This window comes from Vigna radiata, chromosome 3 (assembly GCF_000741045.1).
Source record: "Vigna radiata var. radiata cultivar VC1973A chromosome 3, Vradiata_ver6, whole genome shotgun sequence".
NCBI lineage: Eukaryota > Viridiplantae > Streptophyta > Magnoliopsida > Fabales > Fabaceae > Vigna > Vigna radiata.
This window is the reverse complement of record NC_028353.1, coordinates 8749849-8777625: the sequence shown is the minus strand read 5'-3', so window position 1 is coordinate 8777625 and position 27777 is coordinate 8749849. Positions and strand designations below refer to the sequence as shown.

General features: G+C 33.3%; 3 protein-coding genes and 2 non-coding genes across 8 annotated transcripts; 2 read left to right on the top strand and 3 right to left on the bottom strand.

Moving 5' to 3' along the window:
- Positions 1 to 1035: 1035 nt before the first annotated feature.
- On the bottom strand, positions 1036 to 11885 carry LOC106757607 (protein transport protein Sec24-like At3g07100). Of its 3 annotated transcripts, none has more exons than XM_014640311.2 (14): positions 11679 to 11884; positions 10213 to 11313; positions 9989 to 10127; positions 9291 to 9481; positions 8421 to 8528; positions 8075 to 8278; positions 6892 to 7123; positions 5308 to 5457; positions 5022 to 5178; positions 4004 to 4131; positions 3590 to 3912; positions 3322 to 3498; positions 1727 to 1964; positions 1036 to 1490 (listed from the first exon to the last, which is right to left on the bottom strand). In XM_014640311.2, exons 2-13 carry the CDS (start codon positions 11236 to 11238, stop codon positions 1734 to 1736), a joined length of 3066 nt encoding a protein of 1021 aa, XP_014495797.1. In that variant the 5' UTR covers positions 11239 to 11313; positions 11679 to 11884; the 3' UTR covers positions 1036 to 1490; positions 1727 to 1733. The 3 variants fall into 3 exon arrangements, with proteins under 3 accessions (XP_014495797.1, XP_014495796.1, XP_022635081.1); XM_014640310.2 differs by having other exon boundaries at positions 3322 to 3510; positions 11679 to 11883; XM_022779360.1 differs by lacking the exon at positions 1036 to 1490 and adding an exon at positions 3038 to 3083 and having other exon boundaries at positions 1829 to 1964; positions 3322 to 3510; positions 11679 to 11885.
- Positions 11886 to 13185: 1300 nt separating this feature from the next.
- LOC106757992 (ATP-citrate synthase alpha chain protein 2) lies at positions 13186 to 18564 on the top strand. The gene is made up of 12 exons (XM_014640870.2): positions 13186 to 13404; positions 13491 to 13667; positions 14080 to 14241; positions 14380 to 14460; positions 14822 to 14873; positions 15219 to 15333; positions 15447 to 15528; positions 17161 to 17256; positions 17385 to 17486; positions 17621 to 17737; positions 17822 to 17938; positions 18223 to 18564. The coding sequence occupies exons 1-12, from the start codon at positions 13306 to 13308 to the stop codon at positions 18292 to 18294; spliced, it is 1272 nt and encodes a 423-aa protein (XP_014496356.1). The 5' UTR covers positions 13186 to 13305; the 3' UTR covers positions 18295 to 18564.
- A 543-nt stretch (positions 18565 to 19107) lies between these two features.
- Positions 19108 to 19181, bottom strand: TRNAI-UAU. The gene has a single exon. It is a non-coding gene; the product is annotated as a tRNA-Ile (tRNA).
- A 1268-nt stretch (positions 19182 to 20449) lies between these two features.
- TRNAF-GAA lies at positions 20450 to 20520 on the top strand. The gene has a single exon. It is a non-coding gene; the product is annotated as a tRNA-Phe (tRNA).
- Positions 20521 to 22281: 1761 nt separating this feature from the next.
- On the bottom strand, positions 22282 to 26716 carry LOC106757817 (probable receptor-like protein kinase At5g18500). Of its 2 annotated transcripts, none has more exons than XM_014640626.2 (8): positions 26109 to 26716; positions 25250 to 25943; positions 25032 to 25136; positions 24373 to 24495; positions 24133 to 24303; positions 23895 to 24024; positions 22884 to 23096; positions 22282 to 22625 (listed from the first exon to the last, which is right to left on the bottom strand). In XM_014640626.2, the coding sequence occupies exons 2-8, from the start codon at positions 25921 to 25923 to the stop codon at positions 22509 to 22511; spliced, it is 1533 nt and encodes a 510-aa protein (XP_014496112.1). In that variant the 5' UTR covers positions 25924 to 25943; positions 26109 to 26716; the 3' UTR covers positions 22282 to 22508. The 2 variants fall into 2 exon arrangements, with proteins under 2 accessions (XP_014496112.1, XP_014496113.1); XM_014640627.2 differs by having other exon boundaries at positions 26115 to 26716.
- Between the last annotated feature and the right edge of the window lie 1061 nt (positions 26717 to 27777).

Genomic DNA, 27777 nt, shown 5'->3' with positions numbered 1-27777 from the left:
ATATATATATAACTTAAAAAATATAAAAATATAAATTACATTTTTTATTTTTATTGATAAAATATAAATTTTGTGATAAAAAAGTTGTTTTAAAAAATTAATTATTATTTTTTTATGTGAACAGTTATTTTTATTAATATTTTATTATTAAATAAAGTTTTTTTTGACAAGATGAAACAATTGAACTGAAGATGAAAGAGTAGATACAGTTCTCACAATTAACTTAACAGTTAACTGCAGTATCAGTTATTTTTGCCCAGCCCTAACTGGTAATATAAATGAGATGAGTTTCTTTATACAAATATTATACAAGTCTATTAATTCACATTAAACAATTATATTCATTATTTAATTACGTGTTTGATAAATCTAACCATAAATATTATACTAATTCGATAAATCAAACTATAAATATTAGACAAATACATCAATATTTTGATGATACAAATTTTGCAATACACACTAACCAATATGTCTATATATTAATTTTTATTTATAACAAATATATTATTCTTTGTACTTTTAAAAATTTTACTCTATATTTTTCACATGTTATATCCTTTGTATTTTTACAAAATTTACTTTTTATATTTCTATTTTCTAAACTTAAAAATAAATTTTCACCTTAATTTTATTCAAAATTTAATTATAAACTTAAATATATTTTTTTCTTCAACACTAAATATCTTTAAATGTAATTTATATTTACTAATATATAAAAAAACACTTCACATAAAAACATATTTCCGTGCCTATGCACGGGTTAAAACCAACTAACATAAAAAATTATGAAGATAGTAAACCATAGAATTATGTTTGCATAAATTACAATAGTATAATAGATGAAAATTTAAAAATATTGTAAGATAAAATAATTTTAGCCACCCACATGTTGCAAAATGAAGTGTCCACTCGTCTTAGAGTGTAGATGTAAATTGTATCAAGTGCCTAAAGGCACCATCTCTTCCCCTAAAATTTTATGTACCAAAGAAATTGAAATTTTAAAGAAAAATGTTTCAACATTACACATCAGAATAAGTAACAATTGTCAACAATCAAAATTTAAGATTTCGCAAGACTGATTTGACATGCCATCTCTTCTCAGTTTTCTATCTACTTTCTTTTTCTACAATAAAAGAATCAACCATAAGATTACGACAAAAGGAAATTTAAGACCGAAAATGACAATTTATCTCACAAGGTAAAATAACAAAAACAAAAAAGTCCCCTTTTTCCCTCTATCACATGAAAACATGTTTAAATTCAATCTGTGGCAGTGTTTAACCTAATCGATACATCTAAGGATGAATCAACAATCTCCCAAAAGCATCTTACTCACAAATCACGATCAATTTAGCCAGGTCAAGGATGCTTGTCCAACCACCGGAATGGATAGACTCAATATATTTTCAATGCAGAAAGAAATGGTCCTCACTTGCCAGACAAATAATAAAACCCGTCTTTAAAAACTGCTTATTTAGCCAGGGAAGCTGCCAAAAGAGGGAATCAACATATAAAGTCGGTAAGTGATTATATTCAGATCACTCTATATAGAGATTTAAAACATAAGCTCTGCCTTCAAGGCACTAAAAAACAGTTTTCCCAGGATAATAATACTACAGTAATCAGTTAAAGTTTCTGGATATTCATTCATATGGTAAAATTCAGAGTCCATTGATAACCTCTAAAAACTAAACTTTTCTCTAAAACGGAATACAAGCCATACCTAAACATTATGATTGCTGCACTTGCCGGGATATCTGTAACATCCATTCAGCGTACCCACTGTTACCACCCATCTGGTCCTCAACGAGGTTTGAAAGAAAGAGGAATCCTTCTTTGGGCTGTTCACCTTGCCTCACAAGGTGGCATAACTGGTAATAAGCACAATCTGTATTTCTCAACTTCTCGAGTAACTTCATCAATCTCCTTGACATTTCATTGTCATGCTCACTGAGTGTAGTCTGTTAAAACAAACAAGGCATACACACAGAACCAGATTTTTTTTATTAGATAAATAAGGAAGACAAAATAAAATTACTCTACTATGATTTGATGCTATGAATTGGCCATACAAGGAGTTAAGGATAATATCCATAAATATCGATGCAACAAAAAGAAAATATTACAACCACAACAAACGTTACAGGAGAACTGCTACTATTTAAAATGTTTTAACCAAATTAAATAAAATAATCCATACCATGTACTACATATAAATGTTAAAAAAAAAAATACAAAAAACAAAGTCCAAATTGATCACATATTTGTATGTATATAAACGATAAAAAGTCAGATCACATTCTTAAGCAAGCACACAAGTAAAAAGCAATAAAATAGACTATAAATGAATTTGGTTAAGAGATGATAATAAGAAAACAGATTTAAGACTAGAGACAAAAAAGGAAAAAGAAAAAGGTCACAAGTCACACTACTGTATTCGTCAACACGTTTCAAACTTTCCTTCAACATGTGGTCTATGTAGGTTGAGGAAAGAAGACGGGACTTATTCAAACCAGTTGTAGAGATGACATGACCATTGCAAGGAGGAAAAGACAGGTGATTCAGTATACTGGTCAGATAAGACATAAGTGCAGAACCCATAGAAGGGTAGATAGGTGAGAGAATCACGGCAAACTACTTTGAATTAGGTTTTTATCTATTTTTTTTTTTCGTTTTAAAAAGGCTGCCCCAAGAAACCCCAAAAATGTGACGGCGTTGAGGGTAAAATGGGATTCCAAAATGCCTCCCTGTTGTGCCACAAACGGCTGCTATTACCAGCACGATTGCAACTGCGGAGACTTTTCGAAAACTGCACCGCTTCACATCTATGACTGTGCTACTGTCAATGAATTTTTCACACCATTTGACCATTGAATTAAGTATTTTATCATGAAGATGATTGCTCGTATCATAGCATTTCATACTTATTTTATACTTAATTGAATCTCATGGCTAACATACAATATGCCTTTTTCTATTGTAACACAAAAATAAGAAAGATAAAATTGGCATATAAGATAAACTACAACAAAACCTTATTCCATTAGATGAGGTTGGCCACATGGTTCGACTTCATTTGACTACACGCATGCAAGATCAACATGAAAATAACTTATGAGCTAACATTGTACATGTTGGGTGGGCAAGAGAAGGAACATATAATGATTTTACTTAAATAAGAACCAAAAAAAAACAACCAGCACCAATTTGAACTAGGGATTGAAATGATAACTAGCTGCTCAACGTGACAACCTATAATAAATTCTCCTTTGCCTTGAAATTATGAACCTATTTTTGTATGATAGGAATGCACAATACCTTCGATAATTCTGCTGCAAAGTCTGGCCCAAGTAAATTTTTGGCTATGTCCGGTGAAATCACCCTACCAAACCATATAATGAACCGGAAACCGTCATCATACAAATAAAGGCCCCTAGAATCTAAGCTCTCCCCTGTCAAAGGTAAACTTCTCTCAACACTTTTTAAGTCATCAGCCTGCACAGATGTCTGAAACATGAAGAAATAATTCATGCATTTTACAGTTGAACTATATTATTTGTAACATTTCAACATAAGCAATGTATACCTGCATAAGATATTCATCAAGTCGAATCAAACTAGGATAGAGAAGTTTCAACAGTACTTTTATTGATACAGTCATCATTATGTGTCCTGCCGCACATCGTTCATCCAGTGGAACATCACCATATCCTCCACGTAGAGCTGTTGATCTACACAGGGCTAATCCATATAAAATTAGGAACTTTAGAGACTCGGGATATATCATTCTGTTGGCCAAGCGATGTTGCACAGAATAAAGATTCCGATATTCCCTAAGGGCTTTCACAATTCTTAGTTGAACAGCAGTTCGTGCATCTTCCAGTTTTTGGGATAATGTTTTCTCAATTGCTGCAATTATAAAGGCACTGTTATAGAAGATAACAAGCAGCTATCATCCATAATGTACAATGTCACTAGACCAGAAGTCAAATTAATCTACCTAGCCTACTTAACAGCGATACAATAGCACCAGTATCAGCCAAACGATAGATATCTGCCAACTCCGTAACTACTGGAACTGCCATTGTGTGTACTCTTATTCGCCTTTCCCCGCAAGATGCAGTATATCTATTTTGTTGTTAGGGATGCAACTTGCTTAGAAAACATTACATTTTACATCCTAAACATTCTGACAAAAAAAGAATATTAACCATAACAGACATCCCAGTAAATGTTAAACAGTGAAGAAGAAATAGTAAAACAACGCATGATACAATGAGTTGAAGGAACTACCAAAAGTGAAAAGGATAGAATAACATAAAGGAAGTTTTTGTACATCGGAAGGAAACAAACTCTTCAAAAATATAAAAGAATGTCTAAGCACAGCATCTCAAATGGAGAGTAATTTCTTGAAAGAAAGAATAACTTAATATTTCAATGCAAAAAAAGGGAACGAATCTCTTAATGTTAAATGCACCAAGAAAACAATAATTCCGAAAGTAACATAAATGGCCAATGTACAAGAATGAATAAAAGAAGGATAGCTTTAGGCAGTCACCCCGACAAGATAAAAGTGAAATCTCAACTTATGCTTCTTTATAATACTTTTCAAATGATAATATTCTTACATTACAATATAGCAATACAGAATCATAAACATTATATTAAAAATCATGATTAATAATAAAACCAGTGTACATACTAGGGAACCATTTGTTACAGTTTTTCTTTTCTCAAAATAATCACTTCTTTTAGTTTTTCAGGAGTTTATTCCAGTTTTTAAAATAATGAGAAGCTGAAAAGAATGTAAAATCGTATTAAAATCAGAAGCAGTTTGAAGCTTCTCATAAAATCAACTACTTTAAAAGGGATATTCCTATGATTGTAAACAAGAATAAATTAGATTTTGCCTTTCTTTAAATTTCTATTAAAAATAATCACCAGATTATTTCACTTCTTTTAATCAATAAACAAACCGGCCCAAGAACTCATCTCAAGAATTATCAAAGTAAGGATACAGCAATGCAACTTGGAAATACATTGTCTGAGTTGTCAATAATGTCTCTTCAAGTGATAACTGCATAGCAAAGGCTTTATCACAATCTACAGCAGGAAGTGCTAACAAATCAGTGGACCTTAGCATAAAGTTTCCATGATAAGTTGTGAAGCGAACACCTACAAACAAATACAGGTAATTATCAGCAATTTTATGTCCATCATACTAGATACAAGTTACGTGAAACAGAAAATAAACAAAAGGAGCCATGTAGGAAAATATTTTCAAGACATAATGGATTCACAGACCTTTTGCACATCTAATACGCATTACAGCTTCCCATGCAGTTTCTCTGGTAAGGTCTCTCCTTAATTCATGTCTCAATTTATCCCCATGAATAGCTGATTGAAAAGCTGGATAGAAATACACTTGCCCAGCAGTATATTTTGCCAGAGTTCCTAAATAGCCAGCAAATTATAAATATACAAATCACTTTCTCAAGTAATCACTAGTATGCCAATAAAACAAGAGCTTAAAAGAACACATCTAAGCCTAGGAGAGAATAAAATCTATTATATTCTTTTGACTTAATTAAGTCGTCCCTTATAAATTTGGATATTTTCAATTTAGTTCTTATTATATTTTTTGTTAAACTGAATACTTAAATTTTTTACATTTTTCAATTGAATTTGCCGTTGAATTTTTCTGTTAATTAGTGATGTGACTATTAACTTGTCCCATCGTTATACTTAACTATCTCTATGTGTTAAGAAATGTGAGGTTTTGTAGTTAATATATAACAATATTGATGTTAATGTAGAACGACAGGTGACTTTTATTGTTTTCATCAAAAACATGTTGGATAACAATGTTGTCATTTTCCCGAATGACTTTCACATCATTACCGAAAAATGAACTGTTGCCATCACTACCATTGATGTAGGTGACAATGACAATCCCTTGATCAATGTAGGTAACAACAGAAACAGTCCCTTGATTGTTGTGGGTGACAATGTGGAAGTCATAGAGAAGCATGACAACATTGTTATTCAACACATTTTCAATGAAAGCAACAAAATTCACTTGTCGTTTTACATTAACCACAACATCAATTTATATTAACCACATAATTTCACATTTCTTAACACATGGAAACAAATAAGAAAAACAATGGAACAAGATAAGAGTCACATCACCTAGTTCCTTGAAAAAATAGATGGCAATGACTCAATTGAAAAATATAAAAATTAAGTACTTAATAAAACAAAAAGAATTTAATAAGAACTCAATTGAAAATGCTTAAATTTATAAGAGACTTAAAACTTAATTTATAAGACTTAAAACTTAATTAAAACGACACATCAATGCAGAATTTACTAATTTCTTTTAAGCACTTAACACTATTGCTTTTTTTTGAAATACATCCATAGAAAACCACAAATTTCTATATTCCACACATCTATAATCACAACACATCAAGGGAAAATACAGCAATTGTTAAACCCTGTGCATCTTTAATAACACCACCATCAAGGGAAAATATGGCAATCATTAATTTAAGATTATTCTATGACAAAAATAATGTGATGAACTAACTCTTAACTCGATATCAAAGCCATGATGTCCTGTATCAAGTGTGGACTGTTTATGTACAATACAAGGTAATCAGAGTTATTAATTGGCAAGATTGTTATAGACCAAAGAAAATTTTGACATACTTTGTACAAGCCCATAAAATCAAGGGATCAAGACATCACAAAACAATTTTCTAACAATAAAGAATCGTCTATTAGATTTATCGATCAGAAGTCTTCCAATCCAAATAGAAAGGTGAGTCACTTTTTAAGAGAATTAGAATATCGCATAATTCAGAAGAAAATCCAAAAAATTACCCAAGGAGGCTACATCTGTGTACTTATCACTGAATACATAAACATTTGCTGAGATTTGGTACTTGGAAAACTCAGCAGCCATTTGTTTATAAAATGGATCTTCTGGCAGTCTCAGTCCATGTTCTTTGTCAGTCCCATAAACACGAGAATCATCTCCACGTAACTTCAAACGGCCAACACCAAGAGATGGGAGTGAATTTTGAAATATTAACAATTTCCCTCCGAGTTGACTCTGTATAGAGAAGTATGAAAAAAGCACAACAAAGTAATATATAAGATAGTGACAGTGTTAAATGCATAGGAAAAAATGTACAGAAAATTGAATTAATTCTCAATGGACAGTGTTCTCTTAAATGTAGCTAACAAAAGGGCCTGCCATTTTGCAAGGAGTTTAAATTGTTTCTCTATGTTCCATTTTATTTATTAAGCAACCTTCTCGTAGTTTAGTGTGCCCAGCAATGCTTGGAGTAGGAATTGAGCAAGGAATTAAATATTGAGATATGCCACATTTGGGTGGTCTTCACTTGGTTGTTTAAACGTAACTAATCAATCATAAAGTGTGTATTAAACAACACACTTTATCACTAGGCAAGTTTTGTTTTCACGGACAACACAACATCATTAGCCTCAAGTATTTATTAAATACAACATAAATAAATTATTAACTTGAGTCAAAGAAACTTAATGCCGACAAAAATTGGAACTTCATAATTGGCACTAAAAACACCCATACAAGTATCACAATTCCATAAATTGGAATCCTGTTCTAAATGTCAAGACTATGTTGTACTTTTGTCCTTCAAATTAGATTAAGAACCCCCTACTAGAAGGCCAAAGAAATGTGAATTACCCAGCAGAGGTCTTACCCATTTTCTACCATAATGCTTCATATATATTATATTACCTAGGAGCGACAGATCTACATTAACATCAGTTCAAAAATATTCAAGCACATACTAATATTTCTCCTGGTTACTATTCACAGTTTTTCTTTCAAGAAAAATAGGTTTGCATTAGAAACAATCAATATCACCTATCTTCTCATTTTCTACATTGAATATTGACGACTTAAACTTCACGTAGCTATATGTAACTTGGAGACAATTTATACCAAATTTTTATCCAATGTACTAATATTATGGTATGAAATTTACTACCAAAGGTTGAAAACGGATAAACATACCATAACCATGAATGCAGCCTTAAGAGCAGGACCAAAAGCTGATTCCAAGTTAACATTGTCATGGAACATGGTTGGCAAACTATCTAGGAAGGTTTCTACCACACTTCTTGATTCAGACAAGTTAACAAGAAGATCATCTGGCAGCGGAATAAATATATCATCCAGATCTGACACTACCAACATCTGCGGTTGAGTCAGGGAAGACTGCAGAAGCATGAAACACGAATAATCAGTACAAAGTGAAGGAGGGGTTAGAGGAGTTGGGTGGTGGTTGAGGGGAATGGGGGATGGTCGGCAGGGGCAGATGTATATTATTCACTATAGTATTACAAACAATATGGCAAACCTTCATGTTATAAAAATGTATTGTGCTATCAAAAGTCGCAAACCCAATTTGGGTACGTGGAAAGCCGGGAAGCTCATCCAAGCATGACTTGATTGTATTGGCCACAACCTGCAGTTAGAACAGTAACATCAGCGGCCAAAATAAAGTGCACTAAAACACCCCAAATATAGTTGGAACTTGGGATGAATTGGTTATTAAGTAACCTCAAATGAAAAATGCATCTTACAACCCAAAGTAGCCCAGGAAAATATTTGTGAAGAAGTAAATGACTAAATGTTACTTCCAGGCAAATTTCATTTTCAACACTTGCACTTTATGTATAATATAGGACAATTCGGTGGTCTCAACATCCAAAAGAAACTCGTTCATATAAAAGAAATTCTTTCAAAATCTATTCTATGCAAAAAGTAACCATTAACAAATTACTCATTCATGCTCATAAAACATAATATGTGCAGGCACACATGCAACCCTCGAATATGCGTAAGAAATAAACTCAAACAATTATTGTGATTCAGCAGTCAATAGTCACTAAAAGGAAACACAATTGAACAATGATCTAAAAGATATGACGTTAATTTTAGTGAAAATGAAAACCGCATTCATAAGCTTTGTAGTGAGACTATAATATTCTCATTTACATAAACTAATCAAATGCAAGTACATTATAGGATAACTATTTTCTTCTTCGTAACTGGAAACAGTGTTATATGAATCATGTATTAATCCTGACTCATTTAACACACAAAAGTAAGCCATATATCACCCAATAGTATGATTTATTACTTTTCCATAAAATTAAATAAACCAGTGTAAGCTTTATCAAAGTGCAGTACCAGTTACACATTGAGCCAAAAGTAAAGTAATTACCTCAATCATGCCACTTCTAACTGCAGATATGGAAACATCAATGAGGAAGAAATACACTGGTGGCATAGGAGGCCGCACCATATACTCAGCAGGGGCCACAAATTCTACAGTCCCCTTTGTAAGCTCAGGCCGTTGATGTATATCAACTCTTTTTCCAGTAGCATCTAGTTGTGCATAATATTCACTAGGAACTGTACATAACACTCGATAGATTAACATTATTAGAAAGATACTTTACAACCAATAACAATATGCATGATATTATTTATTTTTCAAAAACAAGTAATGTTCTTCATGTAAATTTTTAATCATGCAAGTGGGTTACCTGTACATCATAAATAGTTACTGTCTATTCATAATGATAGTAATAAACACAACACAACTGACATAAATATGTAGTGTCGGAAAACCAGAGAGCAAGTTATGTCCCCAATGACCCTGAAAATTTACTCCACCTTGCAAAGGTAAGCAAGTGAAGTATGTGCATTATATTATGAAATGCACCCATGGGCTCATCCAAATAATGCAAGCGATACTGGCAGAAATTAATGAATTTTCAGAGCCACCGATAAAACCCTTTCTCCGGATAAAAGTTTTCAGGCCAAAGTACTTGCATTAAGACCAAATTCCAGCTATTTTCTAATTTTGACATTTTATTTTTCAAATGTAAGGGATGAGGTTATGAAAATAAAAAGTACCATCGTTAAGCAAGGTACAAACGTTGCAACGGAACTTTCTTCCTGCTTCTGTAAATGTCATATAAGGATTCACATATGTTCGACATCTTCTGCAGCGAACAACACTAGCTGGGGCAAAATTAACTATAGGCACCTCTTCCTGAAAAGAATGAACAGTGAATACTTGCAAGCAAATAAAATGACCGTTATGTGTCTTTCGAACAACAGGGTAAAGAAGCACTAACCCCATCAGGGGGTTCAGCAAGCGGAGAAACAACTGCTCCAAGTGGAAGGTGCCACCTAGAAGCCAAGGACTGGGAGCTTGGTACGGCACTAGTCGTGAGTCGTAGAAACCGGGGATTGCAGTTCATGGGATACATGTCAACCAAATTCTTTGGCTCAATATCACCTTCCAATGGCCTTGGAAGTTCCTTGGGGTCAAATAATGGATCCATTGTTCCGGGACGAGTTTGCATTGTGAGGGCATTGAAGTCTTCTGCCAAGCCCTGAACAGCACCTATATGGGGCGCAGATCCAGGTTGCTGCTGCATTGGCTGGATACCAGGCGGAGGAGCAACTTGGAGCGATGGAACATAACCTCCTTGATGAGACAAAAAAGGAGAAGCTCCAGCAGGTGGAACAGTCCCAAAATTTCCTTGATTAGCAGGGAAAGAGGAATGCATGGGTGGACCTTGCATTTCAGGACCAGTCTGCTTACTCGGGTACCCAGGAAAAGCTGGCTGAAATGAACGCGGAGCAACATTTGAACCCATATGCGCAGGAGGAGCAGCACTTTGAGGTGGGGGAGATCCCATTGGGACAAAAGGCATCTGTGGCTGAGCTGGTGGAAGAGACGTGGGAAACGGCGGTGCTAGATTAGGTGCAGAAGATTGAATTGATTGTTGTCCCATAGACGGCGGAGGTGCACGTGGCTGCATTGTCGGGGGGAAGGGCGGTGCCGGAAACTGCTGAAAGGGTCCAGCAGCTGGCGGGGCATTGGATGGTTGAGGAGGTACTGAAGGATCATTGAACCTCCCTGGTGGTGCAGGTCTAAAACCGGGTGCCCCTGGTCCAGCTGCAGCAGGTCCTGCTGAGGAAAATGGAGAGGCGGCTTGCGAAGAAAGAGCCGGAGGAGCGGGCCGAAAAGAAGGAGGCTCTGATCCAACCACGGAACCGGTTGATGAAAAGGGTGTCAGTGTCTGTGCAGCAGGAAAAGGCGGTGGAGAAGGCCTTGAAGGAAAGGTTGGACGACCAGGATTTTCAGTCCCCATAGGTTATTACAAAACAATCCAAATCACTTCTCTCTAATTCAATTGAAACTTAAAACCTCTGTCCCATCACCAAGCCTGTGAAAAGAAAGCAATAATAAGATGCACGCATCGTTTAAAAAGTAACCACATGCAACACAGTTCAAATCAACAATAATTATAAGAGAATCGGAAGCAGTCAGGTTAACTTTGGCACAGGCAGCTAGTGCTGAATACATTGAAAATAGCATGAGGACTAACATGAACGAGAATTAAGCATCACATACGATTAGTTTAACTAAGAATTGAGCAATACGGGAATAGAAGTGTTAGGGTTGTGAGAGGAATGGTTTGATGATTTGGATTTAACTGCTGAAGCTTTCTCGATTGTCACAGATCGATAAAAGGAGGAAAGGGAAGGAGAAGAAGAAAAAGTTGAAAACGAGATCGAGAGAGTGACTCACCGAGTTGCGGATTCGGATCGGAGACGCAGAGGCCGATGCGCACCTCACGATTAAGAAGTTATATGTGTTGGACTAAACTGAGGTGAAGACCCTCTCTTGTGTTCTCATACATCAAGAAGAAGAAACCCGGTGAGCACCTTCCCTGCAGCAATGCGACTGTGATTGAATTTCACCGTTCTTTCCCTTCTTTTTTTTCGGTTATCGACACCGCTTCTCGGTACAGAAACATGTGTGCTATAATTTGGGCTCGTGACCCAACTTTTGAACTGGACTAGATTGGAGGCCCATTTTATTGATGGATCTTGGAGTTAGTCGTGGACCGGATTTAAGCTATTTCTTTCTGCACCTTAGAACGTCTTACAGCACCTCCAGAGGTGCATAACAGAATCATATGAAACGTGTCTTGGAATAAAATTTCCGAAACTTATAAAATACTTTCTAGAATGAGTTTTACAAAATATCAGTACATGAAATATGTTTTGTAAAAAGCTTTTTGGAACACATGAAACACGTTTTGGTAAAAAGGTTCTTTTTTTTTTACATTTTCTCTTTTCTATGTTTATAGTATTCTTTCTTTCTTTCTTTTTTTCTCTGCAATAGGTTATTTATGTATTTTAAAATATTTATTTTAGTCATTATCTTTTAAAAGTAAGTTGAAAGTAGTTTTTAATGTCACAAGTCTTTCATGTGTTAGTTGTTGATTAAATCACTAAATAAGACTTAGGCATATTGATTATGTTTAATTTTTTATATAATAATATAAACTTGCATTTTAAAGAAATAGAGGGAATAAAGTAAATTTAGATTATGATTCAAATGAACAAATCTATACTAGTGTTTGAAAGAAGTTTTTAATTAAGTAATAGATAAAAATTAGAAAATGTTAATTGTTTCGGATATAGAATCTAAATTTAATAACCATCGAGACAATCTAATTTAATGATGATCAAAGGATGATATAGTATATTAATATATAATATATTTTTTTATAGTTTGTCCTACATGGAACTTCAATAAAAGAAAGTGCATAAAAGTATAATAAAAATTAAACGCTTAATCATAGTAATATGACAACATATCTAAATTGAACCCTTGACCTAATTTTACTTAAGAGAATAATTGCGCCGTCCACCAAACCACAAATGATAAATAATGTGTTGAATGGCCACCATTGTGTTGAATAGAATCGAGCATGATGATTCACGCACGACATGATCATGCTCATCCTTATCTTACACCAATTTTTCGACTGTTTTATTCTTTTCCTATTCTTTCCTCAATCAATCTCGTAATTCACATTCTACTCTCTGTCCAGACATCAATAAAAACAGAGAAACTCCCGAGGGAAAGTACAATCAGTAAATATGAAATATTTTATCATTACATTTTTCATATTTAATGGGGTAACCATTTTAATTCTTACATTATTGAAACTCGAAAAATTAAATATTTTTTTAATTTTGGAGTGTACCTAATTATGTCATTTTGGCGTGATTAAAAAAATTGGTAGCGTTGAAAGCAATTACCCATTCGTTCTTCTCTGGCTCCCACAGTGCATAATAAAAGAGAAGAGCACAGAGAACAGAGCACGTACTCTGCATTCCTCATCTGCGTTTGAGATCGTAAGATGGCAAGGAAGAAGATCAGAGAGTATCACTCCAAGAGGCTTCTCAAGGACCACCTCAAACGTCTCGCCTCAATCGACCTCGACATCCTTTCTGCTCAGGTTTCCATAATTCACACGCTGTCTCCCATTTTAATTCAATCTTTTACTTATTTGACAGGTCTGTTCCGAACTTCGATTCTTCGCAGGTCACACAGTCAACGGACTTTGCTGAATTTACAGACCACTATCCGTGGTTGTCGTCAATGAAGTTGGTCGTGAAACCGGACATGCTCTTCGGGAAGCGTGGAAAGAGTGGCTTAGTGGCTCTCAATTTGGACATAGCTGAAGTCGCTGAGTTCGTTAAAGCACGCCTCGGCGTTGAGGTCATTCCGAAAAATGAAAACTCTTCATGCTTGCTCTTTTCTGTTTCATTTCAACTTTGATTTTTGTTTAATCGTAGTTTTCTCCTTTGTTACATACGTTTCACTTATTTGGCTTTGTTGCCTCCATCTTTTTTTTATTCTCCTGCTATCTTAGTACTTCAGTTTCGATTATCAACCTGACATTCAATATTATCAGATGGAAATGCTAAGCTGCACGTCTGAAATTCTGTTAAATATATATTGGATGTCAAGTTGATAGATGAATTTGTAGGAATCGAAATCTGATTAAAAAAAAAAAAATGAGAGGAATTTAATTTGTGAAATGATGGATAAAGGGAGCGAAAAAGTGCTATTAAGTTGTAACATTTCGTCTTCCTTGCCTGAACTTTTTATTGTATTGAACATTTGGTAGGTTGAGATGGGAGGTTGCAAGGCGCCTATAACTACTTTCATTGTGGAACCGTTTGTTGCTCATGACCAAGAGTATTATTTGTCCATTGTTTCTGAAAGGCTTGGCTCCACTATCAGCTTCTCCGAATGCGGGGGCATTGATATTGAAGAGAATTGGGATAAGGTGTTATTGACGTATGGTTAAATTAAATTGAATCAGTGTTACTGTTTTACTTGTTTTGTCTAGTGTGATGCCGTGTTTGTGCTTCCTTTCTGCAAATGCAACCTTGATAAGATGGGAAGGTTGACTGCTGATTGTCAGGTGAAAACTATATTCCTTCCAACGGAAAAACAGTTGACTCCGGAGGCATGCGCACCGTTGATTGCTACACTTCCCTTGGAGGTCAGTATTTTGCCACTTCCCTTATTTCTATCAGTTTCTTGTGTGTTTGCTTGGGAGTTTACATCATGTTGAGCATTCAAAGAATTCATATAGTCTCCAGAATTGCTCTCGCGCTAACTTTAGTTGAGATTTTGCATTTGGTGAAAAAGTCACACAGACGTGACTGCATGATTTGGATGTGATATGTTTAGTTTCGTTTGGTTCTAACCTTTGCACTATCTCTATTAAGATTTTGAGAGTTTGTTTGAACTTCTCTTTCTTTAGGATAATGCTTGTCTATATTCACTATTTCTTTATATGTAGAAGCTTTTTTCTTCTCCATTGTGCATCGAACCAATGCTTATTCAACTCTAATTTACAGATTCGGGGAACAATAGGTGATTTCATACTGGGTGTGTTTGCTGTTTTCCAAGGTATGGCATAAGCAAGCTTGAAAACTACTTGATCACCTCGTGGTTTTGGAACCTAAAGCAAAATATGAACTCTGGAACGTAGAATTTAGAAAATGCTTTAGAACTTTTAATATGTGCTTTTAAGTCGTCCATCTCAACTCACTAACTCGTGCATGACTAGTCGAAGATAATAATGAATATTGTTTGCTCTATTTAACTTAAGATACGGGGAAATTCTAAATACTCAATTTTGTGCAAGATAGAATTCATTTGTGTTTACTTCTCTCATAAAAAATGCTAACTGTCATCGCTATCCCTATATGCACTAGTCTAACCTTTTTTTTTTAACTCCCATATTTTCCATAGATCTGGACTTCAATTTCCTTGAGATGAATCCATTTACACTGGTGAACGAAAAGCCATATCCTCTGGATATGAGAGGGGAATTGGATGACACTGCTGCATTTAAGAACTTCAACAAGTATAATCCTTTTGATATTATGTTAAGAGATGAATATTTAATTTTTAAGTGGAAATTTCGTATCTAGTGCATATAACTAGTTGTTTCTAATCTATATATCTTAATGCCTTCAGGTGGGGAGATATAGAGTTTCCATTGCCTTTTGGAAGAGTTCTCAGCCCNNCAGAAAGCTTCATTCATTCATTGGATGATAAGGTATATGTTTTTTATTTTTTTGCATTTTAGGTTTAAATAAGTTTTATATCTTTCATATATTACTTTTTGTTTTGTTTTAACTAATCAATAAATTACTTTCTTAATTTGAGCATTTAATAAATTATAAAAATTGATTTAAGTATTTGGAATTTTTTATTTATTGTAATATTATATTATATCTTTTAACTAATTTTTTAAATATTTTAAGATTTTNTTTTAGTCTCTCAACTTGTTTTTTTTTTTATCATAATAACTTTGTATATTTATAGTTAGATGAAGTGTAAGAGAAATTACTTTACTTACACATATATAATTTTCTAACATTGATTTAATTAACTTGTGAATAGTAAAAGTATAAACACAATCCACTTCTGCAAAATTATTATATTACATTGGGTTATTTAAGATATACTATCGGTTTTAGGATGAACCGTAGACCTAGTTGATGTAATAAATTAAATATATTACATTAGGTTGTTTAAGATATACTATCGGTTTTAAAATGGATGTAGATCTAGTTGACGTAATAAATTAAAAATATTTTACATTGGTTATTTATAATCGATTTAATATTTAAAAAAAAAAAATCACTCGTCCATGAAGTTGTCCACGAAGCGTTATCCATGATGTTGTACCATCTCGAAGCATCATCAAAGACAATGTTATTCACCATGACACTTTTAAGACCTTGGTTTGAATCAAAGGAGCTAAATTAATTCTCCACTACGTCGATTATTCACTATAACCGTTGTAGTATCTAGTTTCTTTTTTAAAAAATAACCTTAAGAAAACATATTACATTATTTATATATATATATATATATATATATATATATATATATATATATATATATATATATATATATATATATATATATATATATATATATATATATATATATATATATATTTATTTCGTGTATTTAAACAAATGCCACCGTACAAAAAATCACATTATTTTTTCAAGAACTAATATCATAATATGTTGTTATATCTCTATTTTATACTAGTGTATCGTACAAAATTAAATCCAAATACAATATTTATTGGATATTAAATTTGAAAAAAAAATATATATAATAGTTACTCGAACTTAAGGTCAGACTAAAAACCTATCTCAACATTTATTTTAATATGTAAAATTTATTTGCCATTGCTTTAAAAGATTTTTTATGTTCGTATAATGTGCTGAAAACAATTTTATGCAATAATTTTGTGAGGAGACTAAATATTGATAGCGTATAACATTCACAATAGATTCAACAAATGTTTTAGGATAAAGTCTTATATCATATTAATGAAAAATAAATTTAATTCATCTTCACAAAATCAAATTGTAAAATAAAGATTACTCCTTTAATTCACATTATTGCTAATGGAATCTCTAACCAGTCCATAATAGCATTTTCTGTCACCATTCTGATGAAGTTGAGAAAATAGTTCCTGATTTCGTGATAAATCTCGCCTCAGTAAGTCATCCACATATTTACAGTTGATCACCTTATGGTTATCATGTTCTTACAGTACATTAGTTCATTAAAATTCATACTTCCCCGTTATAATAATTGCAAATTGCATGTGGAACTTTTCTGTGTAAAGATTCTTAAATTTTTTGTCTTTTTCATATTACAGACAAGTGCGTCTTTGAAATTTACTGTATTGAACCCAAAAGGACGCATCTGGACAATGGTAGCTGGAGGTGGTGCAAGTGTAATTTATGCCGATACTGTAAGCTTCCATTTTTTATGGATTATTTTAATTCTGGCTAAAATTGTAAATAAAGGACCATCTCCAACATTGATTGATTATTGAATAACTTCTACTTTAGTATGTCATCTATACATGCTGTTTACTAGGTTGGAGATTTAGGCTATGCATCAGAGCTTGGTAACTATGCTGAGTATAGTGGAGCACCAAACGAGGAGGAAGTGCTGCAGTATGCAAGAGTCGTAATTGATGTAAAACTCACATATCCAATTGATATATTCTTTTTCTTTCTTGTGGCTTAAATTTCTCTAATTGGTCATATCTATTGGCTTTATCACTACATCATTTGTGAAGATTGTGCTCACGAACCATGACTGTGTTACAGTGTGCTACTGCAGACCCTGATGGCCGTAAGAGAGCCCTACTTATTGGAGGTGGCATAGCAAATTTCACTGATGTTGCTGCCACATTCAGCGGAATTATTCGAGCGCTGAAAGAGAAGGTATGTTAATGTTAGTTGTATCCTTAGTACGCTTCAACTTGTTAACTTGAAAGTTATGAGTTTGTTTCCCTATCACTCCAACAGGAATCAAAGCTTAAAGCAGCGCGAGTCCACATCTTTGTCAGAAGAGGTGGTCCAAACTATCAGACTGGTTTGGCAAAGATGCGTGCATTGGGAGAGGAATTGGGAGTACCGATTCAGGTAAGGAATGAGGATGACAATCTTTGTAGGGATCTCGCTTTGAAATGTAAAATAAATTTGCTCACCTGCTAACCACTGGCAAGCTACCTTTAGTTATCAGAATCTGGGAGCGATAAGGTTAATCATTGATCAAACTATTATAGAAAATGATTTAAATTTTGAAGTCTTGCAACTTAGTTCTTTACCTTAAAGCTTAAGACAGAAGATTTTAAAGCTAAACAGTTGAAATACAAATTATTTTTTCTGTATTGAGTTGTGTGATTGTGGCGGTGTTGTTGTTCCAGGTTTATGGACCGGAGGCCACAATGACGGGTATCTGCAAACAAGCTATAGATTGCATCATATCCGAAGCTTAACGCCGAAACTTTTGGCTCATGCATCATGTTTCATTTCGGTAACTAACTTGGTGGCTTGTTGATGGATATAAGTCCGTAATGTGGACCAAGCAAGGAGGAATAAGATTCGTGTGGAGAGGATACACGTTGCAAGGAAGCTGTTCTTATCTTTTGTCATTGTGAAATCTGGACTGGAATATGGTCATAACACTGTTAAATTCCCCAGTAGTATACGACCAAAGTGTAACTTTAGTTGAAGGCTTTTTCTTTCAAGTGATGGATTCGATTCAATGTCTTTTTCCCTTAAAAATTTACCCCAAAGCAGTCTTTTTAATTTACAAGAATAGGACAGATTATTGTAAAAAGTTTAGAATTCGGTATTCCCCTTAATTAATAAAAAAATAAAAATAAAGGTTAAAATGTTTTCTGTTGAAATTTAATTTTGCACCGGAATCTGTACTATTACAATAAATACATAAAAAATGTGTATGATAAACTTTTATAGGCATACACAAAGATGTCTCAAGCCCCATTGTCAAGAACAAGTACTTCTCAAAATGCTTTTGAGGCATTAATTCATGACATAAATGTTAAAATCTCAATTGACTGTGATTTGATGTCAGGTCACATTCATAAACAAAAGAAAAAAGAAAAAGAAGAGGAAAAAGAAAAACATGTAACAACGTTGACAACAAAGCAAGAAGATAAAATGCATCATTGTACGACCAAACCGTCCTCGTCACCAATCCTAGCCGCCGCGACTCAGCCAAATTTGTCTTAAAGTAATTAAAAAAAGACAGATTTATATAAAAAGTGTAGAACCAAATTTAACAATGGTTCCGGCGGGGCTCGAACCCGCGACCTTCGGCTCATAAGACCAACGCTCTAACCAACTGAGCTACGGAACCATTACATTAAAGCATTTCAATATAAATTTTACAAAGTAAGAAAGTAGCTATTAGCTCTAGTTTAGCATACCTAAATATAATTCTTTTAGTTGATTTTGTTTTCCTTATCTCTTTTATGTTACAATTCCATTTTAGATGCTCAACAAATATTTTATGAAACGTGAATTGAAGAATAAATTCCATCTGCATTCTTTAAAACATTTGGTATTGTTGTTATTATTAAACGGAATTCTTTTACGTGTTAAAATCGTTCACAGAACATATTTTTCATAAATAAATATAGGTCATTAACACTCTTATTCTTATAAATATGTAAAAGTTAAGATGTAAATATGAATGATATAATAACTGTGTAAATAGAATATGTACATATGCATAATATTATTTGGATTTGATTGATATTCGGAATTAAATTAGAATTCAACATGATTCAGTAGAAAAATAATCCATGTAGATGGAATTTTACTGGATACTGTAAGTTTATAAAGTCCTAAGTATTTTTATATTTAAGGGTTAAATCGTGTCTTAATTTTTAGTAAAATTTGGAATTAGTCTCTCTTTGAAATTTTGGTCTAATTTAGTTTTCTAACTTTATAAATGTATGAATTTAGTTCTTTTAACTAAATTTTGTTTATTTTATTTGATATTTCAAACACGTTTCATGACAACATTTGGGTTGTTTATACTATTTGACCCATTTTTGCTTGAATCTTAACTTAGAAATACATTTGAAACATCAAATAAAGTTAACAAATTTTGGTTAAAAAGACTAAATTCATACATTTCTAAAGTTAAGGGACTAAATTAAGCCAACATTTTGAAGAGAGACTAATTCTAATTTTTACTAGATCAAAAACATATTTAACCGTATATTTAATAATATCAATTGTACTTTTTTGTCTTTTACTCCAAAATAATTTATAATCCCTAATCAGGACTAGAGAAATCTGAGTCATAATTTAATCATTTTAAATCAAAAGTTAATTAAAAAAATTGTAAATAAAAATAAAGGTTTAGTGATAAAATTTATTTTCTTTATATTAAAAACGAATTAACTTTCACATAAGACTTTTGACAAATATTTTCGATAGATATTCAGGAATAAAAAACTTAAAAGTAAGAAGTTTTGTACCACTATTTGAAAGTAAACGATGGACCTGTAAACATTTTAATTTTATAAAATCCTGTGCAAAAATATTGATGTGTATTATGTTTTCTTTATCCGATTTTCATAGTCTTAATATATAATAAACTTTAAATTTCGCGTTGCGGGGATAGCTCAGTTGGGAGAGCGTCAGACTGAAGATCTGAAGGTCGCGTGTTCGATCCGCTCACCGCATATCCTCTTTTTTTCTTAATTCCTATTGATTCGTTTTTATTTTTCACCACGTTTTATATAATTTATTTAATAATAAAAGAATTCCTTGATATAAACACTTTATTTGGCTATGTATAGCCAAATAATTATATTTAAATAATAATTGTATAAACAATAAATTGTATTTAAAAAATTGTGCGAATAAAAGAGCACACGGTATTGTCGCATTTTTCATTTTATTTCTAAATTTGGATCAATTAGTATATATATATATATATATATATATATATATATATATATATATATATANTCCCTTGGTCCTCGTATTTGTGTGAAAATCTCAGTTCGGTCCTCAAGTTTTGAACTGTCTCAATTGAGTCATAATTTTTGTAAAAATGCACACATTTTACCCCGACTGTTAACCGATCTCAAACGGCGTTAAGTTTAGCTGACGTGGTATGCTGACGTGTTGGCTTAATCCCTTCTTGGTCCTCGTATTTGTGTGAAAATCTCAGTTCGGTCCTCAAGTTTTGAACTGTCTCAATTGGGTCATGATTTTTGTAAAAATGCACACATTTTACCCCAACCGTTAACTGATCTCAAACGGCGTTAAATTTAGCTGACGTGGTAGCCAGAGGACATGCTGACGTGTATTATTTAATTATATGAATTATTTTTTAAAATAAGCAGTGTTTCACGTGGCACAGTGAGATCAATTAGCGATTGGGGTAAAATGTGTGCATTTTTACAAAAATTATGGCCCAATTGAGACAGTTCAAAACTTGAGGACCGAATTGAGATTTTCACACAAAGACGAGGACCAAGAAGGGATTAAGCTACCACGTCAGCATACCACGTCAACTAAACTTAACTCCGTTTGAGAGATCAATTAACGGTTGGGGTAAAATGTGTGCATTTTTACAAAAATCATGACCCAATTGAGACAGTTTAAAACTTGAGGACCAAACTGAGATTTTCACACAAATACGAGGACCAAGGGAGGTATTAAGCCTAAAAAAAACTCACTAGAAGTCTTTTATTGTGTTTCTTAATAGCGATAAATGAATATTTGGTAGAAGGAAAATAAATTAAAAAAAATAGAAAATATATCGAAAATAAATATTATATAACTGAAGAAAAATATATTAAAATTTTTGTTATTAATTTTTATTGTTATAATAAAAAATAAATGAAGGTAATAGGTATAAAAGATTAGTCTTATCTGAATAATTTATTAAGAGTAGCAATGTGTTTTTTGGCTGAAAGTGGAGCATTTAGATGGTTGTGTTTGGTTTGGTGTTGCTTTAGAAATCCGATTGCTTTGACACGAAGATAAGTATTCACCATGCACCTTCATAGTTCCTTCATGTATATTTTTATATTATAAATTATGATACCTAACCTTACTTCCATTTTTTCTATTCTCTCTAACAACTATCTGAAATTATTTTCTTTCACGTATCAAACTGTGTTTCTTTTCTATTTATCTGTATAATCAACCTCCATTTTTTTTTTTTATTTCCATCCCTAAATTTTATTATTTTTTTCAATATGTTAATAAAAAATAAATTATTACTATTAGTATTACTTTTATAATTTGATCTAAAAATCACCAACCATATTAGAAAGACGTATACACAAATATAGGTACCATCACACATATGCAAGAACATTTTGTATCTGTTATAAATTTTAGCATAAATATTCACATACAAGATATTTTTTTCATTCTAGGAACAGACTAAGGAATACAGTTTGCAGGAGAGAAAGAAAGATATAAAGTTCTGTACAGACCCCAATGTTATGGGTTATTATCTCAGAAATAGCATCTACACACAAGCAAAGGGACACCAAGAACTGATGAATGCATAGAAAAAGAAATATTAAAATGAGCTGTACCATCGAAGAATCAGAAAAGCTATGGAAGAAAATAAAAAAGAAGCTAGCACTTCCACTTTGTACACCCACCAAATTCTGAATAAGAATCCATCTTAAGGTCATTTGTATCGTCACCCTCTTCTTTCTTCTCTGGAATCCTGAATCTCACTCCTGTCTGTGTCAGAATATTCCTTCTGGGAATCCATTTCTCCACTCCCCCCTCCATTTCTTCTTCGGTGTCTTCGGTCCTGAACATTCACACAACCATCTCAAATATCCAATATTTTTAAATCATGTCATTTATGCTTCCAAGTTTTTACTCTAAAAAACAACTTAATAGTATAGCAAAACCCGGTATAAATTTCTTCATCCATCTAATGTGAATTAAGAAAATAATTGGTAAGTTTTTTGTTGATTTTTACTATAGATAATCCCAGACTAAAGGGGGAAAATGTGCAATATTTAATGTATTCATGAAAGTAGAGTGGCAATGGGGAAAAACAAACCTCTCTTGGTAAAGGGTATTCCTCTGACTCCACCATTCGAACCACTTGGCCCATCTTCGGCCTTTTCTCAGAATCTGGATCTACACATCTTAAAGCTGTTAAGAGAGCCCGTTTTAAAGCTCTTGTGGATGGCTTCACCTCAATGTTGGGGTCCACCACTTCTTCTGATCTCCTATTACCAACCATCATCTTCAGCCAATCAACCAGGTTCACCTGTAAACAATTCAGATAATTGGTACAGCCAAGTTAAAACCACTGTATCAGAACCTGTCACGTAGAAATAAGTTATAAAGAACATAGAATTCTTGTTAATAATCGAGCAAAGGGTGCTGGATACAGGAATATTTATAATCATTCACCCAAAATCCTCTTAGAAATAATGAAAGTAGAAAAATAGTGTTAATTTTTTTATCCCAGAGCAAAGATAACAAGTAATGAACATGAAAAAAATTATTTATCAAGAATCAACTAAGTATTTATCCTAAAGTAGTAGTGAAAACAATGAACATGCAAAAGAATAGTTACTACCATTGTTGAGAATGTTATTTAGTGCTATATGCTTCAAAACCGAAGATTAACTTTAATTCCTATCCTTGTTTTACTTTAACTGTCAAATGTCTTTTAAGCATAATGTCCCAGTATATCCCAAGTCACTGCTTCAAATCCTAGCTTCTCCACCTGAGCCAAAAGGTCACATGCATCTACCATTCAACAAACTTCACCAGGTGTGGAGCCTTGTACACTGGGTCACTCTTTAATGTCCCAATTATTTGCTTCTTTCAGTGTTGGAGAAAATAATTAGATTTTATAGCTATAACATATGTTTAGATTAGCCTCATATACACAAGACATCCATATAGTTACTTTGGTGCAGCAATTTAGCTGAATGATCCTAACTCACTGCAGGGTTTGAACCGCTACACAGGATATTTGGTGAAATGCTCAAAAAACAAGTGCGCACGCATACTGAAAGCTATACTTTGCCCAAGAAAAACAACAAGTTTTACTCACTTCATTTGCTGGTCGACCATAGTCAACTGGGTCTCTTCCAGTAATTCCTTCCAATAACAAAACACCAAAGCTATAAACATCACTCTTCTCATTCAGAAGACCAGTATTTGCATATTCAGGAGCCACGTATCTGTGAAATATTTATAGCAATAAAGAAATAAGCATAGTTTTTTTATTTTCTTACCAAAATAACAATACTGAGAATGGGAAAACTTCAGCAAAGCAAAAAATCACTGACCCAAAAGTTCCCATAACTCTTGTGGTGACATAACTCTTCCCAGCACCCAATAACTTGGCCAGGCCAAAATCAGAAACCTTGGCATTGAAATCATCATCAATTAATATGTTGCTTGACTTGATATCACGGTGTACCACCTTTGGCTCAATTGCTTCATGCAAATATGCTAGCCTGTAATAAGTAAATTGCTTTATATGAGGACTAAGAAAAGATAGAAGTAAAATAGATGCAGACGCTCACGCTTTGGCCGTGCCCAGCAGAATCTTGATACGTGCTTCCCAGGTAAGGTATCCATGGTGCCGCATTGCTCCATGAAGCCATTGCTCTAAGTTTCCATTATTGACATACTCATAAACCAACATCCTGTGAATGTATCATAACAGGACAAATATGCCCAGTAGCAGATTAATAAACACGCACAATTCATATTATTACGGAAAAAAATGTTTAATTTAGCTAAGCCGGTTATAATGTTATATGCAAGATTGTCAAACTCAAAAAAGTTCACATAAAATTGAAGAGTTTCCATAAACTTGTAAGACTTTACTCAATATTAAAAACCCAGTAATGACATATATGCATAATATAACACTAAGCACAGCAATATTTCCACATTTTAATTTGATAATACAGAAAAGTACCAAACCACCATAAAAAAGTGTGATGATACATTAGCACTATTAAGAACAAACTGCATAACTGACCTAATCATATATAAACACATCTTAAAGTGAAAACATTTAAAAGAGGAGTTGATTTCTTCAAACAATTTGAGTCTTAGAGCTAACTCGTTTCGGTTACTTTTAATCGTACAAGTGTAAGAGTTAACTTGAGAAATTGACAAGGTTATATTAAATCATTTATATTGAGATGATAATACTGTAACTGATAATTGATACCTGTGGGTTCCCTCAACGCAGAACCCCAAAAGGCGAACCAGGTTTTTGTGTCGGACATGGCCAATAGCTTCAACTTCCACTCTAAATTCTTTCTCTGCTTGACCACTGCTAAACCAAAAACGTTAGAGTAGAATTTCAGCTGAACAGAGAAGGAACAAAAGCAAAGCAAGTAAGGTATCTATCTACAATGGACAATTGGACATTGTACTGGAACTCACATGTTATTGAGTATCTTTTTAACTGCAACTGGAGTTCCATTGACCAATTGGCCCTTATAAACTACTCCATACCCTCCTTCACCCAGGACATTTTCTTTGGAAAAACGGTTAGTGGCAAGTTCAAGATCCCTCAAGGTAAACCAGTGACCCCAACCCAAGTGAGAAAATTCTGGAAGGCCAGATAGAGGTGAGGGAGCTGTTATAGGGTGTGAAGAAGATTGCTTGTACACTGTAAACGTGCCAGAGCTACCTTCTTCTCCGGACTGTGAGTGTGAACCGCTTCCATCTTTCTCTATGTAACGAAATGAATCTGAGTGAGTGTTGCTGTTCCCATTCTTCATCTTCCCCACACCTAAATGAACCATGACATTGTCTGATTCCTTGCCACTGGACTTGTCCCGAATTGTAAGAAGTATTCCATCGCGAGGAGCAAATGAATTAGTTGGCACTTGTTCAACCCGCACTTCCTTGATTTCCTTTGACACAGTTGGTATTTGACTAAGGGGAATCCTGTCTTTCTCTTTTCTAGATTTCTTCCTTGACGTGAGGCAAAGTGAGACCACAGAAAGAATGACTATTATTGACAAACCAACTACAATTCCAATGATTTCCCAAACTTTGAGACCGAAAATTGGAGTTTTCTTGGATAATTCAGCATTAAGACCAGACCCCATTTTTCAGAAAGCCTCAATATCTACAATATGCAACAAAAAGACATTATCAATATCAATCAATCAGCACAACAGAACACGTTCATAAAAATAAAAATTAAAAAAAAAATGGAAGGAAAAAGAACCAAGAAACACAGACATGAGATTGGAAATAACTCAAATTAAAGAGATAATAATCACACTCTGACCAGTACTCATTCAGAAGAACAAGTGAGAAGCCTGAAATCCCAGATCTTTGAAATAGCCCCTTCACAAACTAAGAGGCTGAAACAATGGAAGAAACTCAAAAGGGCAGATCTTTGAGGCCTCCGAATGTTGGGGTGTCAGCAAAAGCAAGTTTGCCTATATGAGCGAGAATCCTATTCCCATATATATGCGGAAAATGTTAGAGTGAATCTAAGTTGGAGTGGAGCTATCTGAAGAACAGAGAGAAAGGTGGTCGGGTAAGAGGGAGATGAAGGGGAATGTGAGTGATGATAAAGAGGAAGGGGTGGAGTTATCAGTGGTAGGTGATGAGTTTTGGAATAGATGCCTTCCAACGCATGCATATAAACAAACATCCATTTTCTTTTTCTAACATCAAAATTCTCTTATGTAATGCAAGTACGGCACCACAAAAACACGGCCATGCTTCTCCCTCTTGCCATTTCACGAACATCACTCTCTATATGCCTAACTATTTTCATTTCAATCCTTTTTCTTTCACTTCGTTTCGTGCTCAACCATGCTGTGAATTTACCATACATCAACACCTGCATCTCTCAATCTTTATCTTTTCTTTTCCTATTTTTCTCTTACCCCCTCCTTCATTAATGCCACATTCATGTTTTTTTATCCATTTTCTAACAAATATTCAAATTTTAGTTTATGTGGAATCAAATCCCTTTAACTGAACCTAACCAAGATCATATTTTTAATCCATTTTTGAGGAAACCAATACAGATCCCACCATTTTGTTACTATAAATTTAAGTTACCATTTATTTTATCCTTTTGCTTCTCTTAAGAGAAAACTTAGACACCATATTGTATTAAATGCATTGTACATTATTAAGACAGAAGAAAATTATTAATTACCTGTTAGTGTTTCTGCTTAGAGAACTAACTACTTATTAGCGCTGGAGTCTATTCCTAATTGCCAAAACTCATGAACGATTTTTATAATAAAATATATGATTGGCTTTTCACTGATTACGATAAGATGAGTATTTATTAACACCTTTAAAAGATACTTAACAGTCAGACTGTGGGAAAACAACGAATAAAAAAGAAAGAAAGAAAAACAATAATCAAATCAATTAATGAAATTTAACATGGCTATATTAAACGCTAAACAGATACATGCTAGTATATTTATTTTTTATTTTTTACTTATATGTGATGAAAATAGTTTTCGCTCAAAGTTGGAGAACACTATACTATCAATTGCAACAAAAAGTTTAATTGAATTACCAGATTTATCATCATCCATTAACGAATTACCATGTTGGTATAAATAATTTATCATATACTATAAATGATTTACATTAAGTAAGGGTTGAATATAATTATAGCTACATTACTTTACGTAAGAAGATAACTATTTTTCTTGAAGATTCTAATATATAAAGTTTCAAAAATATGTAGTCATAAAACAGATAATAGGTGCCCTCAATTCATGATTTTAATGACATTAAATGTTAATTTAATATAATTATAAATTAAATTAAAAGTATTGTGAAATAAATGCATGTCTCTATTATGAAGCAATCACTAAATGAATGCACGTCAGTTGTCGATGATTGATGATGTTTGTGAACCACAAGATGGACTTACAAAGGAAACACCCAAATTCCCATGTTTTAAACATAAATTCAAT

Coding starts and splice junctions, on each gene's coding strand:
- LOC106757817 (XM_014640626.2), bottom strand. CDS start 25,923: ATGGGGTCTGGTCTTAATGCTGAATTATCCAAGAAAACTCCAATTTTC. Junction 24,025..24,132: donor AGAGTTATGGGAACTTTTGG/GTCAGTGATTTT, acceptor AATATTTCACAG/ATACGTGGCTCCTGAATATG. Junction 23,097..23,894: donor ATGGTCGACCAGCAAATGAA/GTGAGTAAAACT, acceptor AATTGTTTACAG/GTGAACCTGGTTGATTGGCT.
- LOC106757607 (XM_014640310.2), bottom strand. CDS start 11,238: ATGGGGACTGAAAATCCTGGTCGTCCAACCTTTCCTTCAAGGCCTTCT. Junction 9,482..9,988: donor TTGTACCTTGCTTAACGATG/GTACTTTTTATT, acceptor TGTTATGTACAG/TTCCTAGTGAATATTATGCA. Junction 5,179..5,307: donor GCGTATTAGATGTGCAAAAG/GTCTGTGAATCC, acceptor ATTTGTTTGTAG/GTGTTCGCTTCACAACTTAT.